At 41.1% G+C, this 20,541-nt stretch overlaps 1 protein-coding gene across 4 annotated transcripts; it reads right to left on the reverse strand.

Annotated features, from left to right (window-relative positions):
• Positions 1-2,643: 2,643 nt before the first annotated feature.
• Positions 2,644-16,819, reverse strand: trim46b (tripartite motif containing 46b). 4 transcript variants are annotated; one of them, XM_071500739.1, is made up of 12 exons: positions 16,178-16,816; positions 12,816-13,077; positions 12,385-12,574; positions 11,726-11,924; positions 10,851-10,997; positions 10,451-10,546; positions 9,722-9,975; positions 8,717-8,838; positions 8,071-8,409; positions 4,809-5,038; positions 4,420-4,487; positions 2,644-4,075 (listed from the first exon to the last, which is right to left on the reverse strand). In XM_071500739.1, the coding sequence occupies exons 1-12, from the start codon at positions 16,268-16,270 to the stop codon at positions 3,628-3,630; spliced, it is 2,448 nt and encodes an 815-aa protein (XP_071356840.1). In that variant the 5' UTR covers positions 16,271-16,816; the 3' UTR covers positions 2,644-3,627. The 4 variants fall into 4 exon arrangements, with proteins under 4 accessions (XP_071356840.1, XP_071356841.1, XP_071356842.1 ...); XM_071500740.1 differs by lacking the exon at positions 16,178-16,816 and adding an exon at positions 15,232-15,335; XM_071500741.1 differs by lacking the exons at positions 2,644-4,075; positions 4,420-4,487 and adding an exon at positions 5,749-5,891 and having other exon boundaries at positions 4,998-5,630; positions 16,178-16,819.
• Positions 16,820-20,541: the final 3,722 nt, after the last annotated feature.

Consider the following 20,541-nt stretch of genomic DNA (forward strand, 5'->3'; position numbering starts at 1 on the left):
GAACGTGATTCAATCCCTGCAGCAAATAACCTGTTACATATGGAGAGGGAGTGGGCTATTAGTGAAATTAGACTTGTCACCTCTTGTGATTGCAATCTAGAGGTTTGTGCATATGAAGATTAATAATTAATCTACTTCCTCAATCAAATAAAAAAAATCCACAGCTATGAAGTGCAGCTGTCAAACATGGAGCTTACAGCACAAGCACATTATATTCTTAAAATTTTTTTATTTTTTTTATTTCACCCCCTGCCAACTTAATTCCTACTGCAGGCCTCCATCACAGAGATCCCCGATAATAGTTTTGTCTCAGCAAAATAGTATTAAGCAGGTTCCCCATGAACAATGTATTCCACTTCAGGCTATAGAGGCCACATAGTGCGTTTAACAAATGAAACAAGTCTTTTGAACATGTGGTTTAAGAGGTTCATGTTGTTTAAGACATTTGGGTTAGCGTATTCCAACAGACTTTGTATTCTCCAGATGGCAGCGCACACTGCCTCTCACAGATTGTATATAGCTCTGAGATCCTTCATAAGTTCGGATGATTCCCTCCCTCAATCCTCTCCCTCTGAACTATACTAAATGATGATCATGGAGATTATGTATTGGTAATTCCTGCCAGGTCTTTAAAAGAATGCCCATGCTGTGCACTTAATACTCAGTGGAAGGATTATGCAGACCCCTACATGTGGTGTTGTGGCTGCATACCTCCAGTCAGACTAAACCCAATCTGTTACAGATTTGGACTAAAGAAGAGAGGTGCAGCGAGCACAAGGGGGTGGGTGGAGGGCTGTGCAGTGCTGTATTCATGCTTTACAGTACATTCCACTTCTTCTATATCATGGGGGATCAGAGCTAAACCTCCCTTTGGAGGCAGTATTTTTATCTGTGTGTATTAGGACGTTAAAAAAGAACCTTGGCTTTTGTCAAGGCTGTGCGCTTTATTTTATTTTTTTTCTTGATTCTCTCTTTTTTCTACATTTTTATTTTCCCTCTGTGGTCGAGGCAAACCCAAATTCCTCTACAGTTTCCCCTTGAATGTGGGTCCAATTAAACACATATGTGGATTTTCATACTGAAACTCATAAAAGGTAAACTCTGGCGATTTACATTACATTTACATAAGGAATGCTAAGTACCTACACATGGGAGGTGTTAATATCTCTATCAAAAGCAGATGGTCATCACTATTCATTACTCTTAGCTAAGGTGTTTCATTGACTAAGAATCCAATAGCCAGGCATGATTTTTGACATATGTAAAATCATTTCCGATCAGGAAAGGCCAAAAATGTCAACATTTGGATCTATTTTGGAGGCAGTTGAAGGGTTGCTGTTGTGTCTGGATTGTAGTTTCAATTGCAATTAGCCTATAGGTGGCGCCTCAGCACTTTACGAAAGTAAACTCATTCATTCATTCATTCATTTTCCATAGCTTATCCGAAACCAGGTCGCGAGGGGGGGGGGCTGGAGCCAATCCCATCTGACATTGGGCAAGGGCAGAGTACACCCTGGACAGGTCGCCAGTCTATCGCAGGGCTGACACATAGAGACAGACAACCACACACACACCTACGGGCAATTTAGAGTCACCAATCAACCTAACGTGACTGTCTTTGGACTGTGGGAGGAAGCCAGAGTACCCGGAGGGAACCCACGCAGACACGCCCAAAACTAAACTCATATTCAGCATATCAGGGGTCATGTAGGTCTAAAGAATATGAATTTTATGTCTGCTATTATGTGAACTTTTTATTGCATGTGTGTGAACAATAATGTTTGATTTACAGGTAATTTCTACTCAGCCCCTCATACACATAAATCCATACATAGCATGCGTGTGTGTGTATGTGTGTGTGTATGTATATATATATATATATAAAAGACCATTTGGCAGTGAATGCTATTCTCAGAAGTTCAAAACCTTGGCATGAATCATCTTGTTGCATTTTATGATAGTTGTCCAGATCCGCCAACCTGTGTAAAGGTTTGCGTGCTGTTAAACAGTGATGTATTCTCATGACTTTCAGTGACCATCAAAGATTGACAATGTATACATGATTATATATTTAAAAAAATTATTTTGTCAATGACTTTAAACTGTAATTCCAACTCTTTTTATCAACAGCATTGTTGCATGGCATGTTTTATATAATACATAGTACTTTTCAGTAAATAGAAAAAATAGCATAGCTCAGTGTAAACCAAGATAGAAACTGTACTGTTGATTGGAAATGCAAAAACAAAAAAATCAGGTGGTATACATGGCATGAAAAAATCCAACAAAGCAAGAGCTCCATAAAAGCTCATCTGTAACGATTTTGAGAAGAAATCTGGAAATGATAGCATTTTATCCAGTTTCCAATTTTTCACAGCCTATTTCAAAATATATGTTTGCCAGTTTCCTCTAACTTTTCTAAGTGAAAATTATTAATCATTCCAAATGAAATCAACACATTAGCTGCAGTATTGAGGTTGGAGATGCCTCTGCTGTTCTGCTATGTCTTGTTGCCCCCTAGTGGTGAAACGACAGTGATGATTCATCCTCACAGTGACAAACGAATGGTTGAAAAACCAGATGAAGCAGAGTGAAATCTAACTAAACAGGAACAACAACAAAAGGAAACAGAAGGTGTTGTCGTAATTTAAACAATTTGTATTTATTCAGTGTTTATTTCTGTAATCCATTTTTCTTTTGCAAACAATCTGCCAGCAGGTGAAGTTTACATGGATTTAATCTGCTTATCGTTTCATAAGAAGCGCTGCTCATTAACTTACAATCAAGCAAGGTTAAAAAAAAAAAAAAAATCAAAAGTACTGTTTGCGAGAAAACAACTTTTCATTGTCAGCTCATGAATCAACGCTGTTATCAGTCAAACCACACACTCATGCACATAGGGAAGTAAACACACACAAGCACCCACACACACAAACAAACAAACACACAAACACACATCAGACTCATGTATCCGAAATACAAAACAGCAATGCATAAACAGAACTGTGGAAACTAGTGATTAGCTGTGCAGCAGAGGTATAATTGGAGCTTCTAATTACAGTATTGCCTCATTGTTCCTCTCTACCTCTAATTTACCACATTTACATCCCAGAAAAACAATAACTTTGGTTGGCATCATAATGGGTGAACGACTGGAAAGTTTTCACCAACTTACAGAGGCAATAAAATATTCTCAACCTTTTTGTCACTCACATAATGATCATATTTCTAAATTAAAATATATGTTAAGCTTTAAGTATTAAGGGCATGAAATGAGTAAAAGCTTCTACAGGAAAGACAACATTGTGTGGTGCTCTATCTACATTAGCTTTATAAATGTATGCAATATAGCCTGGCTACAAGTGTAAGCATCAAAGATATAATCACATGTTAAGTGCTGGATATACCAGACACTACTTAAGCAATACTTCTTGCAAAACTGCATATAACAAAAATGTAAGAAACTTAATTACATTGCATATTTGTTGCTATAGAAACATTTTCTCATATAAAGAAAATTAAATACAAAACAAAATCGCTGAGATTTCTAACTTTTTGCTCTAGCTGAGTAAATACTTCACAATTGCCAATTACATTCCAAATTACCATATAACCTCAGATCAGGCATCAATTGTTATTTAAATTGGAGACACGGGGTTGGATCGTTACCCTTCTGACCGGAGTCTGATCTGCATTGCGATTGGCTACCAGCTCCTGGAGCTGCAGGGCCCCTCCACCAATGAAACAGAAGGCCGGACACACGGGGCCAGAGCAATCTACGTGACCCTCCCACAGAGGTCGCAGAGAGTGGGCATCATAGAAGGTGACGCGACCCTTCTCAAAGTCAAGGCATACACCCAGCCGGGGCGGCAGCGGGTAGGTGAGGCCTGTGGGCGAGGAGGGGCCGTTGCCGTTGGTGATAGGGTCTCGGATACCGTTCCCTTGGCTACTGTGGTGGTGGTTACTGTGGTGGGGCAGGTAGATTTTACCCATCCCCATAGTGAGGAAGCAGAAAGGCGGAGCAGAGTCCAAGGCGTCCTCTGCTCCACTGTCATGACCGCTGTCTGGGTCGTAGCTGGAAAGAAAAAAGGGGAAGAAAAAAGTTGCTTCAAACAGTCATCCATTACATTAATTCATTCTTTCTATTTTGACTTATTTTGTGTACTTTTTAACTACTTTGCACACTTATCAGCACGTGTTACATATGATTCCTGCTGGTGGGAGCTGTGTCTTGTGCAGTCGGCCTGTCACAGCTGGTAGTTTTTTGGTTATTGTGACAGTAAATATCCTAAAGCTCAGTTTCAAATCAATTTAAAATCCTACTAGTTTGCTTTATTTGCCATTATTTTATTCAATATCAAATTATGACATGACACTGTACTATTACACACCACTATTTGTTTTATTACAGCTACTCACCGTGGACTAGCCATGTCTTGTGGAAGGTGAAACCATTCCTGCAGTTTGGACTCCAGACCAACTCCCACCTGTTCAAGAGGGAATTAATCAATCAAATAAACATTTTTCTTAAAGCAAATTGTAAGTGATTAATCTAATGCTTTTCCCACGATCTGCAATTATATAGATCTACAAATCTGATCAGACCACACTCACGCAGTCGTGATGAAACAGATTAGAGTTTCTGTGTTAAACTTTTTAAGTTTTTTTGTTAAAATTTTGTTGATTGATTTATGATTAATGTAATAAAGAAAGTCTGACCATAATTCCACATATTGAGCAGTACGCACTAAAGGAATGTAGTATTCTGTGCATGAAATATGTGGAATTTACTTCTTGAATTAACTTGCCTTCACTAAGTAAGACCCAGGCTCCACTGAGCATGCCCAGTAGTGACGTCCCTGTGTAATAGCTACATCCCCGACCAGGAGGTCCGAAGTCAGGTGACAGGAAGTGAGGGCATGGTCTGCAGCCTGCAGCAAAGAGAGACCAGGGACACTGCGAGCACAGCGCTGCTCTTTACTGACCACCAACCGGTCGGCATGGAGACCCCAGCGAGAGTCCAGGTAGAAGTTGAGCACTAGGATGGAGGATACAGCAGAGGGTGGAAAACAGAAAGAGAAGGGAAGGAAGAAGATATGAGGGTAAAGAGAAGGCAAATAAGAGAATACAGGTGTATTCAGAAATGACTAATCAGGGGTTAAGAAGCAACAGAAGACGCAACAGAGGGGAAGTGGAACAGATTTACAGTCATAAAGCAACAAGGAGAAGAGAAACGAGGAGAATAATGAACAATTAAGAGAGTAAGGGGAGGAGAACAGAGAGCAGGCATGCACCTCCTCCCACCAGCACTGGACACTGATCTATACATTGATGACTCAGGGAGTAAAATACAAAAGGTGTCGCAAAGAAGTTCTGGCTGTGGGGAGTGCAGATTTTTCAAGTACAGCTTACAAAGGGAACATATGCAACAGCAGGAAGGAAAAACAGCCTCCAGTAAAGGGACACAAGGAATTCACCAGTCACTCAACTGCACCATTAAAAAGCTCTGGATCTGAATCCGATCCATGTTGTTAAGTCTCAGGTCTTAACAAACTGCAAACCTCATCATCAGCGCTCGGACAGATCTTGTTATAGGAGATAGAGTGGGAGCCAGACGGGTGAGTGGGTGTCTAGATGGGGGGGCGGAAGAACAGAGGATGCATGGGATGACCACAAAGAGAGAAAGGAGGAGATAATTATACTGCATGGGGTACAGAGGGGTGGTCAAGATATGAATGCACTTCTTACGTTCCGGAGGAGGCATGTAGGCTGACAGCGTGGAAGTAGCGCAGAAGAGGATGACAAGTACAAAGCTGTGAAATGGAAATGATACATGAGAGACAGATGGGGAAAAAAAGAGTAAGAATATGAGGATGTGCTGGAAGTAGAGACTAGTGGGGAAAAAATTGAGGAAAAGGAGATGGGAATGGGTTGAAAAGAAAGAGAATGAATTATTAAATGTTTCACCATGGTAACCATCCTAATGCTTTTATTGTGACTGATAAATAATAGTAGGTGTGAAGAGATGCATGGCCTCTTTATGACAGCAACTACAGCTTACTGTATGGATATAATGAGATTTTGTTGTAGCTGTCACACACTTGTTTCTGATTTAAGTGGCTATAAGTCATTAACCAAAAATAGGAGAAAGACTCTTACATAGTTGTGTGGAAGATATAAAAAGACATGTTACATATAAAAGCAACAAATTCTGGACACTTTATGAGGGTGAGGGATGAACCTTCTGACATTCGTTTTTAGCACTTACAGGTTGGAGGATAATCCCAGTTTATTACACATTTTTTAATTTTGGATATCATTGCTAAAAGTAAAAATAGGATTGTAATCACAAAGATAAGATAAGATCCGAGATTACACCAACATTTCTAAAAAGCTTCGGCCATCGTTGCATTTACAAGACAAGAGGTTATAATATGGCCTCTCAGCAAGTGACAAGATGGGCTGACCAGGCTGGGGTCAGCATGCTAACTTCAGTAGAAGAAAAGAAGTGAGGGAGGGTTGCTTTCCACCGCTGGAGACAGCTCTTGGCATGTAAAAAAAAAATAAAGTTCAATGCTGAACTGGCAACATTTTTTCTTGACTGGTAAGTAAACAGCTGCTAATACTAATGTTGGCTATGTAGCAACACCAAATCCCACAGATAGCTCCTTTAATTTACCATAGTTATCGTAAATGTGTCAAACACAGATTTTCTGTGAAATAAGGTATTATTCCCAACATTTTTGGCACACTCATTTTCTGTTTGTCTCCAAATAAGGTGGTTTATTTTGGGCTGCAACTAAGAATTATTTGCACTATCAATTAATCTGACATAGATCCAATTGTTATTTTCTCAATCAATATTGTTTAGTCTATAAATGTGGCCATCAAAATATCCTGAAGCCCAAGGTGATACTGACATCTTGTTTTGTGCATCTAACAACCCAAAAAAAACGAAAAATATTCATTTTACTATAACGTAAGACGAAGAAAAGCACATCTCACATTTAAGAACCTCGAACAATTAAACGTTTTCCATTCTAATTTCCAGCTCTATATTTTTATTCTAGGACTCCACTAGAGTAGGTGTGCATGATTCATAGAAAAAAAAATCTTATTCAATTCAAACTGCCTGTTTTGTAGGCACTCAGATGAGCCTCGGACTGAAACAGCCAATACATGTACTCTTTCAGGCCCCCCTCCTTAAAAGCCTTCTGGAAGCCTGCCGTGTTGCAGCACCTAGTGCCTGTGAGTGCCGCTTCATCTTCTTACCAGTGAGGAGGTTCTGAAAGCAAACTGTAAAACTATGAAGCAACAGAACATCATTTATTGGAAATAGCAACTTCACAAATCCGGGCCATACATGTTCAAACCCAGATCCAATCCAGAATATGAGAGTGAACAACACAAGGATCTGCAGCAACAAAGATTACAGCAGGGTGTCTCTGTTCAGTAAATATTACACCCATTACCTGCTTATTGTGTGACATACCAGCATTAAATCATAATTCGTATAAGAAATTTTCGATGCTAGTAAAATGTGATTCTGTTGTCTCCAAACAACTGTACAGTAAACCTTACTGTTGGTTATTTATATGCTGGAGTACATTAAATGCCTACAGTTCTACTCGAGTAGACTGATTTGGGAGAATGTGTATGTACATTTACCAAGATGACCATAGTTTGACGGGCATTTGGCTTGGAATAAACTTTTTTGCTTGATCATAACTGTGCCTGGAGCTGTGCTTGGAGCGCATGACTGTATATAGAAAACTGTAACAAGCTGACAGCAGCTTGTCATGGAAAAACCTTCAGGGCATGATACCTCAGCTTTTGTCTCACAGGAATTACCTTTACATATTTACCTCATTATTTGAAACTTTGGCCACGTTTTATATGAAAATCTGACATTGTAACATTATATATTTGACAGAAAATAAGGAAAAGCACAGAGTTTGACCTTTTTCTATACACTTCTGTGGTTTGGGTGCAGCTTCCTTGTGGCAAAGTCAAAGTCTCTCTGTTAACCTGTTAATGAGGATGACTGAAAAGTTCAGTGTGTACTCTCACCTGGCGCAGGCGGAGTGTGCAGGTACACCTCCTCACTGTACTCCCCGTAGCCTGCCTTGTTGCAACCTCTCACCCGCAGCACGTACACGCTGTCCATCTCCAACCTGTCAATCACGGCGCTGCTCCCACTCACTTCGTCCAATCGTTGCCAGCCCCAGCGGGCGGCAGCCAGTCCTCCTCTGAGCCCGCCTCGGGATGCTCCTCCTGGTACCACACCCCGACGCCGATACTCCACGGAGAAGTGCCAGGCGGGTGCGGAGTCTTGGGGCAGGCGCCAGCACAGAAAGAGCTGGTCATAGGCCAGGGTACGCTGGGTGTCAATCACTGGAGCGAAAGGGGCTGCAATGAATTGTTGGAAAGTGAATTTTCCATGAGTAAAAAGCTCAAATGTACAAGTTTAATTCATATTCATATTACCATCTTCACTTCTCTGTCATAACTGGGTCATATTCACTTACTATATTTCATGGCCTCTCAGCTTTATTATCATATTCTACATGTGAGATGAGAAAGCTATCAAAGAGCTCCCATCTTTCTCTCCTTGTCTGCCTCTTCACTCCCTTCCTTCCTTATCTTGTTTAATTCCACTATCCCCGTCCCCACCCATTCCCATCCTCGGCCTTTCTCTCACCACTCCCTTTCTCACCCTGGATGAAGTTCAATTCCGTCAGGAGTTTAAGTTCTTTGGAGACGTCCAGCTGGAAGTGTCTGAAGGACGGGTCAGCAGCCAGAGTGAAATGCTGGAGATTCTCAATTGCTTTACTCAACCTGGTGCGGTGATACAAACAAGGAGAGCAGTGTGAGCAGGATAAAGGTGGGTGGGTGTTTACATGATGCTTCCTTCAAGCTGCATGGGAGGATGAGACAGTCTGATGAGGAGGGAGTGGTGTATGGTCATTTTTAAAAGATAAGGCTGGCATCATTCTATATTTTTCAAATCCCATGGACCCAAACCAACACTGCATTAGTCTGTCTCTAAATACTTTCCAATTTCCCTATCGTATCTGTGCCTGTGCCAAGCCTCAAACTCAATATCGTCCAAATACAAGTTACAAAATTTTTGTTTTACTGGTAAAAACTGCAAAGTAAAACAGCTGGGCACTGCAGCGTTTTTATCAAATGTTATCCAAACATAATTAAATTGTGCATTTGTCAGGAAACAGAACAGTGCACTGTATGTGGCATTCACTGTAAACCATCTACAGTCCCCAGTCACAGTGATGAAGTGACCTAGTGCCTCATGCTTGCATTTTTAATAGTTTTTGGTCGATAGTATTTGTCTATGTCACAGCCATATCAGGCTTTGGATGCACGGGCAATACAAACATGGAAAATATCATCTTTTATGAGCATTTTGGTTTTTGATTTGGCAAAATTATATTTTCGACCAAGAGAAAACAAGAAAAAATACAGAAAATTGTGGCATGTCTTCTTTTACACAGATCCACTCACCAAGAGATAATCAAGTTATCCCTCTTAAATACCATATAAAAACTCTACCATATAAAAAGAATATGCAAGCTGTTTTCTGCAGAACCTAGATGTGACTAAAATTGGATGCTGTCATAATTAGGGAAGAGACACCGACAAAGAAAGAAAGAACTGTTCAATCAAGACAGAGAGTGATGGCGAAGATAAACAAGTGGAAAACCTGTTATGAGTCTGGCGAGAAGCCTGCACGAAGCAAGGCTGGTCTGTTTCCTTCAGCAGTTCCTGGGTAAACGCCATGAGCCCTGCATGTTCCATCAATCCCCGTCTCTCCGCCACTTGTGCAGCCAAGGCCTCGCCTCGTTTCTGCCGTGCCACCTCCAGAGCCTGGGTGAGGGAAGCGTGGCGCTCGGCCAGGGCCGCAGTCAAATCTCTGATGCTCTGAGCCAGCTGCTCTCTGGCTGACACACTGTTTACCTGGTGTTGAAAAACACAAACAGACAAGTTCAAACATCTGATAACTCACAGCCAGCTGATAATAACTGACAACACCTTTCAGTTAGGTCGATTAATAAGTCTTTTTTTATGAGGCTTGGTTAATCAATTACATTAAAGTAGTTTCAATACTAACTGTTCCTATTAGGAAACAGGTAATACAGTCAGCTGATGAAGTCCGTGAGATGCAGTTGAAAGCTCTACATCTAGTAATTGTCTTCATCAGTTTTCATTAACTGTTTATTGGCAGCTACATTAATAACAGTTCAAATGTCCTTATATGTCTTTACATAACAACATTATAGTGTTACAAATTACTCATAAGTTCACTGGCTTCACAAAAGGAGAGCAGTATGAATTAACAGACAGGAACCTCTGCGATTTTGTTGGTATTTAGCTTCTGCTTGGTGTCACATCCATGTTGAGCAACATTTTGTCAGCCCTAAGTATTAATCACCTCAGTCTGAGTGATGGCACTCTCCAGCTGGGTAATCTGGGCCAGAACTGTGTCCTGGTTGGACAGAATGTAGTTCATCTCCTTTGTAATCTTCTCCTGTCAAATAGACAACGAATACACACCACACAGAGTCATTGTTACACACAGCCTGACATTAACTCTGCATTAGAGCATTTACTGTACTGTTCTGTATCACTGTACATTGTACATTGGTTGTCTCTATTACATTTGAAGCTGCTTTCTAGAACAAAGGTCATGTCATTTTTAGATGTCAATGCATCACATCACAAAATATCCAAAGTCATTCACTCAATAATTGATCTGTGGTATGGTAGAGATGATAATTCAAAATTCAAATTACAGAAAATTAGTTCAGATCATGTCAGATTCAGGGTCATACCTTCAGGGCTTGGTATGCCTGGGCCACCGGGAGGATTTTGTGTCCGGTGTGGACGCGGCGCAGTTTGCAGAGTGGGCAGAGCAGCCGCTGACAGGACCTACAGTAGAACTGCAGTTTCTCCTGGTCATGCTCTGGACAAGTCAGAACCTGAGGAGCAGAGTTCATTTAAATCTGAACAAATGTGTTTGAAACACATTTTAACTGATGAGAGGGAAAAACAGAGGCAAAGGCAGGAACCTTTAACCAACAGCAGCCTAGGTCTCCAGCAAATGTAAAGGTGTTTTTTGTGACTATTTTGAGTATATGCACATACTTTTGTCCATCATTTTTCTTTTTTCTTTTTTTTTTACTGTGGTTCTAAACCATGTTAATCAGATAGCAATCTATCACAATACGTCCCAAATCTGATCTGAAAATATTAGACTTTTGTGTTCACATTGCTAAATCAAAAAGTAAAATCTGTGCCACAAATGCCTCATGAATAGCAAACGCACAGCTGATTCCCCTTAGGATAAGTGACACTGCACTAAAAAAGGCAATCAAACTTTTACATAACAACCCAGTCACCAGCCTTTAATAATAATAATGGAGGTACTCCTTCCAGATGCAACCGCTTTTATTAGATTTGTGCTTCTTTTGTAAATAAAAAACCTGCTCATCAGCTGACTTAACTCATGTCTCTGCATGTCTCTTATCACTAAAAAACATTGTGAATCATGACTGCACATTTACTGGTTTAATAACTGATAAAGCCATTAGTTACAACTTATAAACCCTTTGAAATGAGAGCATTTGTATTGTTTTAAATTGATACGAAAATGAAGATTTATCGTATTACACATGTCGATGAACAGTAAAGTGTCTTCATATCTTACCTTTGGCCTGAAGTTGAGTGTAGGTAGAATATGTTCATGTTGTGCCCGTGGCGTCCCCCATGGGTGATACAGCTTGAAACACTCGTTACAGAAATTGGCCCTGCAGTCAGCGCAGCCCTTGGTGGCCTCCAGAGCTTGAGGAGGCTTACAAAACTGGCACATAACAGCCACACTGCCCAGACTCACTGTGTGTCTGTACCTGGTGGTGGTGTGGAGGGAACAACAGAAATATTGTTTTAGCCTTTAGTTGTATGGTTGTGATTAAATAACTTAAAAACTGCAGTCAAAAGCACATTATGGGTGAAATTTTAAACAAAGCCAAATGTAAGAGTGTGAAAACGAGTGAGAGAATGAGACGAACAGTATTGAAAAGGTGATAAAGTGACCACAAAGCTGCTAGAGTGTGGAAACACACAGTCAGCCAGAGTAGCTACAGTACGTTGCAGTGCATGCTCTGCAGAATCCCTCAACAGCTACAATCAGAACTGTATACCTTTCCACATCTTCTGTTTTTCAGCCCCAATGTTATCTATTCTTTTACACTGGGCCCCAAACATTATAAGCACTGTGGGACCACATCACTGAGTGAAGGCATGTGTGCATATTTTTGCATTGTTTTGGTATGTGTGTGTGTGTGTGTGTGTGTGTGTGCTACCTACCTCTCCACTATACGCTCCAAAGTGAGGTTGCGCAGACAGTCAGTAAGACCCTTCTCGCCCAGCTCCACATCTCGGCCACAGGGGACACAGGGGAACATCATCACCAGGGGTGGGCCCTCCTTCCGGCGTCGCCCCGGATATGTCCCATATCCCGGAGACCGAGGCATGGATGGCGAAGGCGGGTGGGGACCTCGAACCAAAAAGGAAAGCAAAGTTATGGGCAGAGGCAGGCAGAAAATGACAGTGAAATTAAATAAAGGCTTTAACTCACATGTAATCACGTGTTACACAAAATGCAAATCAAAGCCCTCACACCAAAAAGGCTGTGTATAATCTTTGAGAGAGAATGTTCTACACAAGATAAAGATATTCCCCTTCTCTCCCACCTTGATGGATTAAATTGACACGGCAAATGAAGAGTTAATCATCACCTGATCGTAGCACGCGGTCAATGGGCCGCTGCTCAGCTTTAGGCGTAGGCCTGCGAGCCTGACGGGGTGAGCGGGTGTTGGGTGTGGAGGCTGGAGAGTTGGGCTCTGGGGGAAGCTCTGGAAGCGGGTAGCCATTTGCCACTAAGACCTCCGAGGCACACATGAGGCAGACGCTGTGCTGGCATGGCAGGACCACGGGCTGCTTGACTATCTCTTTGCACACAGGGCAGTGCAGCTCATGCTCCAGGCTCTTCATGTTAGACTGTCAGAGGCAAAGAGGTGACAAGCTGTCAAACAAAATTACATAAAAATAAGCTGAGTAACTGCAGGACGACATGTAAGAGCAGGTAACATCCCAAGAGGAACACATGTGTACAATTAGCCTTTTGTTTGAAGTCAAACCTGCAGGTAGTGCTGGATATTAGAAATGGGCACTATCCAAAATGTAATATCTCAATACAGTCCAGCCCAAATATCATGATTTAATACTTAATTATATTATTGTATTTTATGTTTAAGTTTTATTTGTCACATGCAAAGGTATGATGTACAGTGAGCAAAGCAGTGAAATGAGAGTTGAACTCATCAGCCTGTGCAAAACTGCAACACTGCAAAAAAAACCAAAAAAACAATATTATGAAAAATATCGCATATGGCGCGAAATCTTGGCGATATTTGATATTACTGAATATCGGTCCAAGTCTACAGGATATCATTTGAAAAAGCTTTGAAATGTTGAGTATTGTTTAAAAACAAACAGCCATGCAAGATCTTCATAGTCTGAAATTTGCGACATTTTGATTTAAATGAGAAACCATCTGATTAAAGAATAAGTTAGCAAGGTTATGAAGGTGACCAGGCGCTCAGAGCCTGTTTCAGTCGGACCCAGGAAAGAAGTGAGGTTTGATGCCCAGACCTACTTGCAGCTGTACCACTGAGGAGGTACAGTGTCATCGGAGATGGAGATGAATTGAGAGAGAGACAGGGTAATGGGTACAGCTGTCCCAGACCACTGACAGAGGGCATCAATCCTCTTAAATATGGATAAAGACCAGGCATTAATTATTCAACCACTGCACGGAGTGTATCTCTTCAATTGCAACCCTGCATATGAACATGAGCACCTTAGCCAGTAGCATACACTGTCTGCCTTTATGACACTTCCTGTATTCATTACTTATTTTCTACTTACTATCATTATGCAGATGCGAATGTGCATTACACAGACTAAAGACCACTGGCTCAGGGTTACAGCTCCAGATTAGCTTCATTATTGCTCCTATTTCTCAAAACATATGAGATTCAGCTGTACTAATGCAGGTTTATTTCTTTGTATACCTCACTGCTGAACCAGCACCTTCAGTCCATGTAACCACAGTGGTCAGAGCTGGGGGGGGGGGGGGGGGGGGGGGGGGGGGGGGAGTGAAAACGCAGACCTCTAGAGCAGTTAGCGTGTCACTGCCCTGCTCAAGGACATGGATTTGACAGAAAAGGACACACTAGCTGTTGCAGAAACCTGTGACTTCACTTCCTGTCACTCTAACTACGAGGCCTCATGGAGAAATGGTCAAAGAGATGTGGTGACAGATCCTAATCAGTTCCATCATCCATTTTAATATCTTAGGTGATTTATGTTAATTACTGAGCTGTTTTTTTCTTGGAGCATCACACCAGGAGTATCTTTTATTCTAATTCATTTTGCAGGTTCAGGTGGCCTGCTTTATTTTGCTACATGGGTGCCCTTGACACACAACCTCAACATACAACCGAAACTGTTGCCGAGGCAGCAGCAGCACGTCTACATCACTGACACTATGAGTTCACTTCAGAAATCAGGACGAGACAAACCGACTGACTGTGCTGCGTAAGGGGTTTGGCGATTTTGTCACTGTGATGTGATGCAGCATCAGGAAAACTTATCATATAATAGCACACCATAGATCATAAGGGATGGGGCATATTCCTGCAGGTCCACTTGATTTTAAGAAGGCCAACCCCTCACACAATATTATGCAGCTGGATAACAAAACTAACATTTAATTGATGTGAGCAATGTCCCCCCAGTTTCCATACTTATAAGAACAATACAGCTGCAGGCAGGTTTCCCAGTTGAGACACAATTAGGCTGCTGCAAAACAAACTAGCAGACCCATATTCCAGCCTGGAACCTAGCCTACTTTCTCCCTCAGTGCACCTCAGTCTCTCTGTGTCATTCTCCAATGTCAACTCCGGCCTGTCTTTTTCCTCCCCCTCTTGCAATTTAGCCTGTCGCAATTTCAGGCTCCAGCAGACAACAAACACCAAGTCAAACTGTGGTCCCGCAGCTGGATGCGTTTAAAATGGAGAGTGCGCACTGCTAATGCTGAGGCCGGCGCTGTGAAGGCGTGAAATAGGCGTTGCGACAGCGCATTCTTACCTTCACCTGGAATCTAGGCGCCATGGCAGAAGACTACGTGCATATTCCGAGCATCAAGCGAGCTCTGCCTCTTGGAGAAAGAGGAGGGGTTTGAGGCAGCAAACCCTCCCTCCCCCCGACACACACACACACACACACACACACACCCTCCCCTCCTGCGCCGGGAAAATGACCGATTCGACTGCATGAAAAGATGCTGCTCGTTATTTTTTTTTTTTTAATGTGGCGGGCCTGTGTGCTTCAAGATGTGCAGGCGTTCAGACCTCTAGTCAGTCCGCCATCATCGACTGTAACCATCGCTGCAACTGAGTCTAAACCCCTACAACGGCTGATGCTACAGCATCCTCACACACGGTCCCCCCCCCCCCCCCCCCCCCGTTGCCTCAGCAGCAGCAGCAGCCGAGGATCCTGCATCCCGTCTCCATGGAAACGACCACCGAGTAAACCCCCCCCCCAAAAAGAAACGTGTTATTTCAGTCTGCATCCACGATGTTTTATCATTTGTGAAATTTCAAAACACACTCGTATCTAGTTTAAAAAAAAAAAAAAAAAAAAAAAGAGCAGATTTATTTACAGTAGCGAAGAAGAATTTTGCTCCAGTCTGGCGTGCCGATCGGGGTATTTTAGGACCTCCATTAATGTGGGTTACAGCATCAAGAAAACCTAACCAACCTTATGCCACTGATTTTCTACACCAACTGGGGACAGCCCCTATTTAAATCGGCCGCAGGCATTGCATTTCTCTTTAATTCAAAGGCCTTTATTCTGGGTGCAGACATATAGGCCATTATTTCAGAAACGCTCCGTGAAACATGCAGACGTGTCATCCATCCGCATCGTGAATTCAGGTCTAGCCTCCGTTTCAAAAAATGAAATGAAAAATAGCCTGCCCTTATTGGAGTGTAAATACAGCGACAACACAAACACAGACATGTAGGCTACTCACGCTGATACGAACCAAAGCTTCCATCGTTGATGTGGCTGTTTTTAAATCCATCTCTGCCATTTTAAGAAAATAGAAACCTCCTCTTTTCATCATCTGGTTATAAATCGCGACGTACGCAGGCCATGGGCCATCTGGTACATATTAACAACTGCAAAATGTTGTAGAAAATACGATTTTGCCGGTTTACAGTGTGATAAATTGCCCGTTTTGCAGCCTATGATTTCTCAAAAGACAGTCGATCTGAACATTTTTCGGCATCAAAACAAATATCCGCGTCTGAGTAGGAAAAAAAGGAAGAAAAAACACAAGGACACCGATTCCTAAATTGGTTGTTAATGTCAGTCTATATCCACACTGAATACTAACAGATGCCTGTAGCCCAGACATCCCGACCCCCACCCTTGCCATCCCGCACCATGGTGCCTTCAAAGGATGTGGCCCACAGCAGGGTGAAATCTCGATATGTCACTGGACGTGGAAATCTGAATCGTCTATCAGAGAGCAAATGTGGATCTCAAATGTTTCCTCAAGGATGTAGACCGTCATCACCAACCGTTTCAGGAAACAGTGAGGGTCATGAGGACCCTCGGGGGATCAGGCTACATGGTTTCCCTAAACAGCTACTAGTCAACACATATGGAGGTGGAAGAATACATTCAGACCATTATCTGGTGGACTGTATATCTTGGGTTACCAGCCGTAGACCCAACATATCACTGGCATAGCAACACAAGCATTTGATATTTCAAGTATATACTTGAAATATCAAAAAGTGAAAGTAGTCATTATGCAGAATGGCTCCACTCAAAGTCTAATATATTACATTCTGTGATTATGCAGTGGCATGTAAACAACAGCTACTTTCACTGAGGTTCACTCTCTAAAAGTTCATCACATCCTTAAGGATTGTCGTCATTCGTGTGTTAAGTCTTCATCTGCAAAGTAACGAAAGCTCAAATAAATACAGCGCAGTTAGAGAGCCAGTACTACTTCCTCCAGTTTTTAATGCAAAGCTGTTCTTGAGGAGCACTTACAGTAATTCCTTTCCACCGCTGTTCTGCTTAATTATGTTCCTGCAACTCCACTTTTAGGACACAACATATCACTCCTTAATCACTCCTCCATAGCACTCCTCCTCCCTTCTTCTAAACGCTCAGGACATAGTGAAACGGGGGCCTAAGTGCATCTCCTGGACAGAAACTGGCAGGTTTCGGGATCTTCCCTGATTGAGGAAAGAAAGGTTCCTGCTTTCATATTTCCTCCTAATCATTCACACTAATGTGCTCTTGCTGTTGCTGGCTGTGGAGCCAATTTGAGTCACCAGAGGGAGTGGAAATATATAACGCCAGAGGCTCACCTGTAGTGAGAACAGTAAAATTTATCTAGCTACTTGATACTCGTTACCGAGAAACTCCTTTGTATTTGAAAATGCGAATAAAGTAAAGGTAAGGCTATATTTATTTTCTATTTGTGGTCCATTTCCATTCTCAGTCATTGTGAGTTCACAAGTCAGATACCATCGTCATCAAACAATGTGACTGGAAATAACAAAATAAAAAGCAGCTCTCTGTCAGGGTCTTCTTAATGAAAAAAAAACCACACACATGCAAACACGATTGAAACAAATGCACATTTACTGTTGCGATATGAAACCAGTAGGTCAGATGATAATGTTTATTTGAATGAATGAATTGAGCATGAACAGAATTCTGAAAAGATCGGGATCTTGATTCTTAACATTTCTCTTAAAGAGTTTTACACACTTGTCAAAAGCTCCACTGAAGCAAGTACCTGCAGTCAGAAACCATGTAGTTAAAGATTATTTATATTATTGCTGTAAAACAGGAATACAATTTACATTAAAGCCATACCACAAAAGAATGCCTTGTTCCTACCTGGATTCAAAAGATGGGTCCAACCTGCCAAAAGACAGCCTGCGAGAGTTTAAATAATAGACCCAGTTGGGGACACTCCCTGACCCTGCCAGCCCCTGACGCTGAGGGAATCATGTCAAGCAAGTATTTGTGATTTAGAAAAGTATTGACAAACCCTGAGACAGCGGACAGCTACAATCAGTTATTGGCATCTGTCTACATCAGGGAGGTACACACTACTTTTACTATCTCAATAAGTTGAGATTTTAATGTTTTCCTAAGAGCTATCAGAACAAGATCAACAGAAGTTACTGAGGGAAAGATGAATATGCATGTTCCTCATATCCTGCTGTGTGGGGGTGCCTCAAGGTTACAAGTTTACATCAGCATATGTGGTTACAAATAAAGATGGCAGAACAACTGAAAAACTGAAACACAGCTTCTTTCCTTGGGCCATCAGATCTGTGAATGCAAATGAAAATGCTAGTCTTAACCATCACTTTTAACCCTGCACTTTTATGCACAGCTTTCAGTGCTGAAACTCATTTATTGTTTATTGGTATTCATAGGTTTTATTGAATTGGTATTTATAGTTTTTCATTGGTATTTATTGGTTTTATTGGTATTGGTATTGCTTTTATGTTGTGTGATTGCCTGTTTTGATTGCACAGTTTCAGTTGAAGCACTTTTAATTTCATTGCACTGCTCGTGCAATGACAATAAAGGCATTCTATTCTATTCCTTTCTACATTCGAACTTTTTCCAGTTTAACTGTAGCTACATATTTGTCCAAATTAGGAGATTAAATAGAGTGCAAGGATTGGCCGTTTATATGTAAACAACATTATATTGATGACAATTACATCCAGAAGGAGGCTCTTTGCAGTCAATATTGTGTATCCTGTTTTTTTTTTTGTTTGTTTGTTTTTCTTTGTTTTGCTTTGTTTTATTTTGTTTTGAGGCACCATAGACAGTGAACAATACATTATAGAACATGTCATATAACGTGCAAATTAAATTCATGAAAGGATAAATCCAGTCGAGCCACAACAGACAGATAAAACGAAAGGCTTTTGTGAGAAACACTGAATTAACAATTAAACATGAAATCATTTTCTTCCTGCAATATCTTTGCATGGACACAAACAAGAAAGCACTGTATGCATGGACTGCAGACTTCAGGAAAAAACACAGTTTACAAAGACAGAATGGCTCTTGCATAACCTAATACAACTCCGGAAAGCTCTCAAAGCTATGCTGTTTGTTTTTTGGGTGTGGTGCACAAAATTAATACATATTGTTGTAGAGACTGTTGTTGGTAGATGGTTTGGCAAGAAACATGTTCAGGTTTCTAAATAAAGAGGAATCACAAGGCACAAGAATCACCACTGATGACTAAAAACTACTCATCATGCAAAATGACCCCTTTTAGAGTGTCATATCATTTGTTGTATTACATTCCCAGAATACAGCAGTATATAAACTCTACACTGGTTTGTTTAATCTGCAACAATGCATCATAATATCTAAACTGATCAGATATTTTGTAAGTTAGTTGTGTCTCAGAACAGAACACTTTCATGAGACAGCTGCATGGGAGAAGGACGAATGGATCAATCCTGCACACTGTCTGACCTGCTATGATAAATGTATTTCTCATGTTTCGGTGCTCGACTTTTATCAGGCAAATTGTCCTGCTACTTTGTATTTGAAAGCAAAATGATTAACTGAACATTTAAATAGATCTAGTACTTAGTACTACTTATGCCAAGGTTTCCTACTGCACTGAAGCTTTCACTTGTAGGTCGCTTTGGATAAAACAATCTGCCAAATGAGTAAATGTAAATTTAAATGTCTCTGTCAGACCCATACAGTAACTAGCTGAGTAAAAATTTCAGTCCCCTCTGAATTTTAGAACAAATATGAAATAGCTTAAAATGACAATACTCATTTTAAGTACAATTACTTGAAACTTGTACCTAAATACTAGACCTGGGTAAATGTGATTTGGCAATTTTCATTACTGGGGTTTAAATGGCAAAAGAAAACAGTGGCAGGTTCACTGTTGTGTTGTAATATATAAACTAAGACACAAACTAGCAATGTGTGTTTATTATGCAAGCGTCCAAGTGTAATACCATAGGAAGTCCATGGGGGGGCGCACATATGGCTCAGTTCAGGCATCTGCTCAATCATTTGCAGTAGAAATGTGAGATCTCAGATCCAACCTTTAAAGCACATTCTATAAGAAGAAAAAATAAGGGACAGGCCTTAAGGTACAAACACACATATCCATGTATCAAACAACTGAGACACAAACAAGTTAGGGTTTCATTTAACACACACATAGAATCAAATAGAGATCTGTCCCCTCATAACTAGATGTGATGGTGATGTTGAAAAGCAAAACCAGATCTCTTCGATGAAGAGCACAAGTGGTTTGCTCATTCAAATGTGCCTGTGTCTTTGTGCACATTTCATTTTTCAGTT

The sequence above is a fragment of the Trachinotus anak genome, unplaced genomic scaffold, assembly GCF_046630095.1.
Source record: "Trachinotus anak isolate AG129_WGS33_773 ecotype Australia unplaced genomic scaffold, CSIRO_AGI_Tana_v1 ptg000016l, whole genome shotgun sequence".
NCBI classification, from domain to species: Eukaryota; Metazoa; Chordata; class Actinopteri; order Carangiformes; family Carangidae; genus Trachinotus; species Trachinotus anak.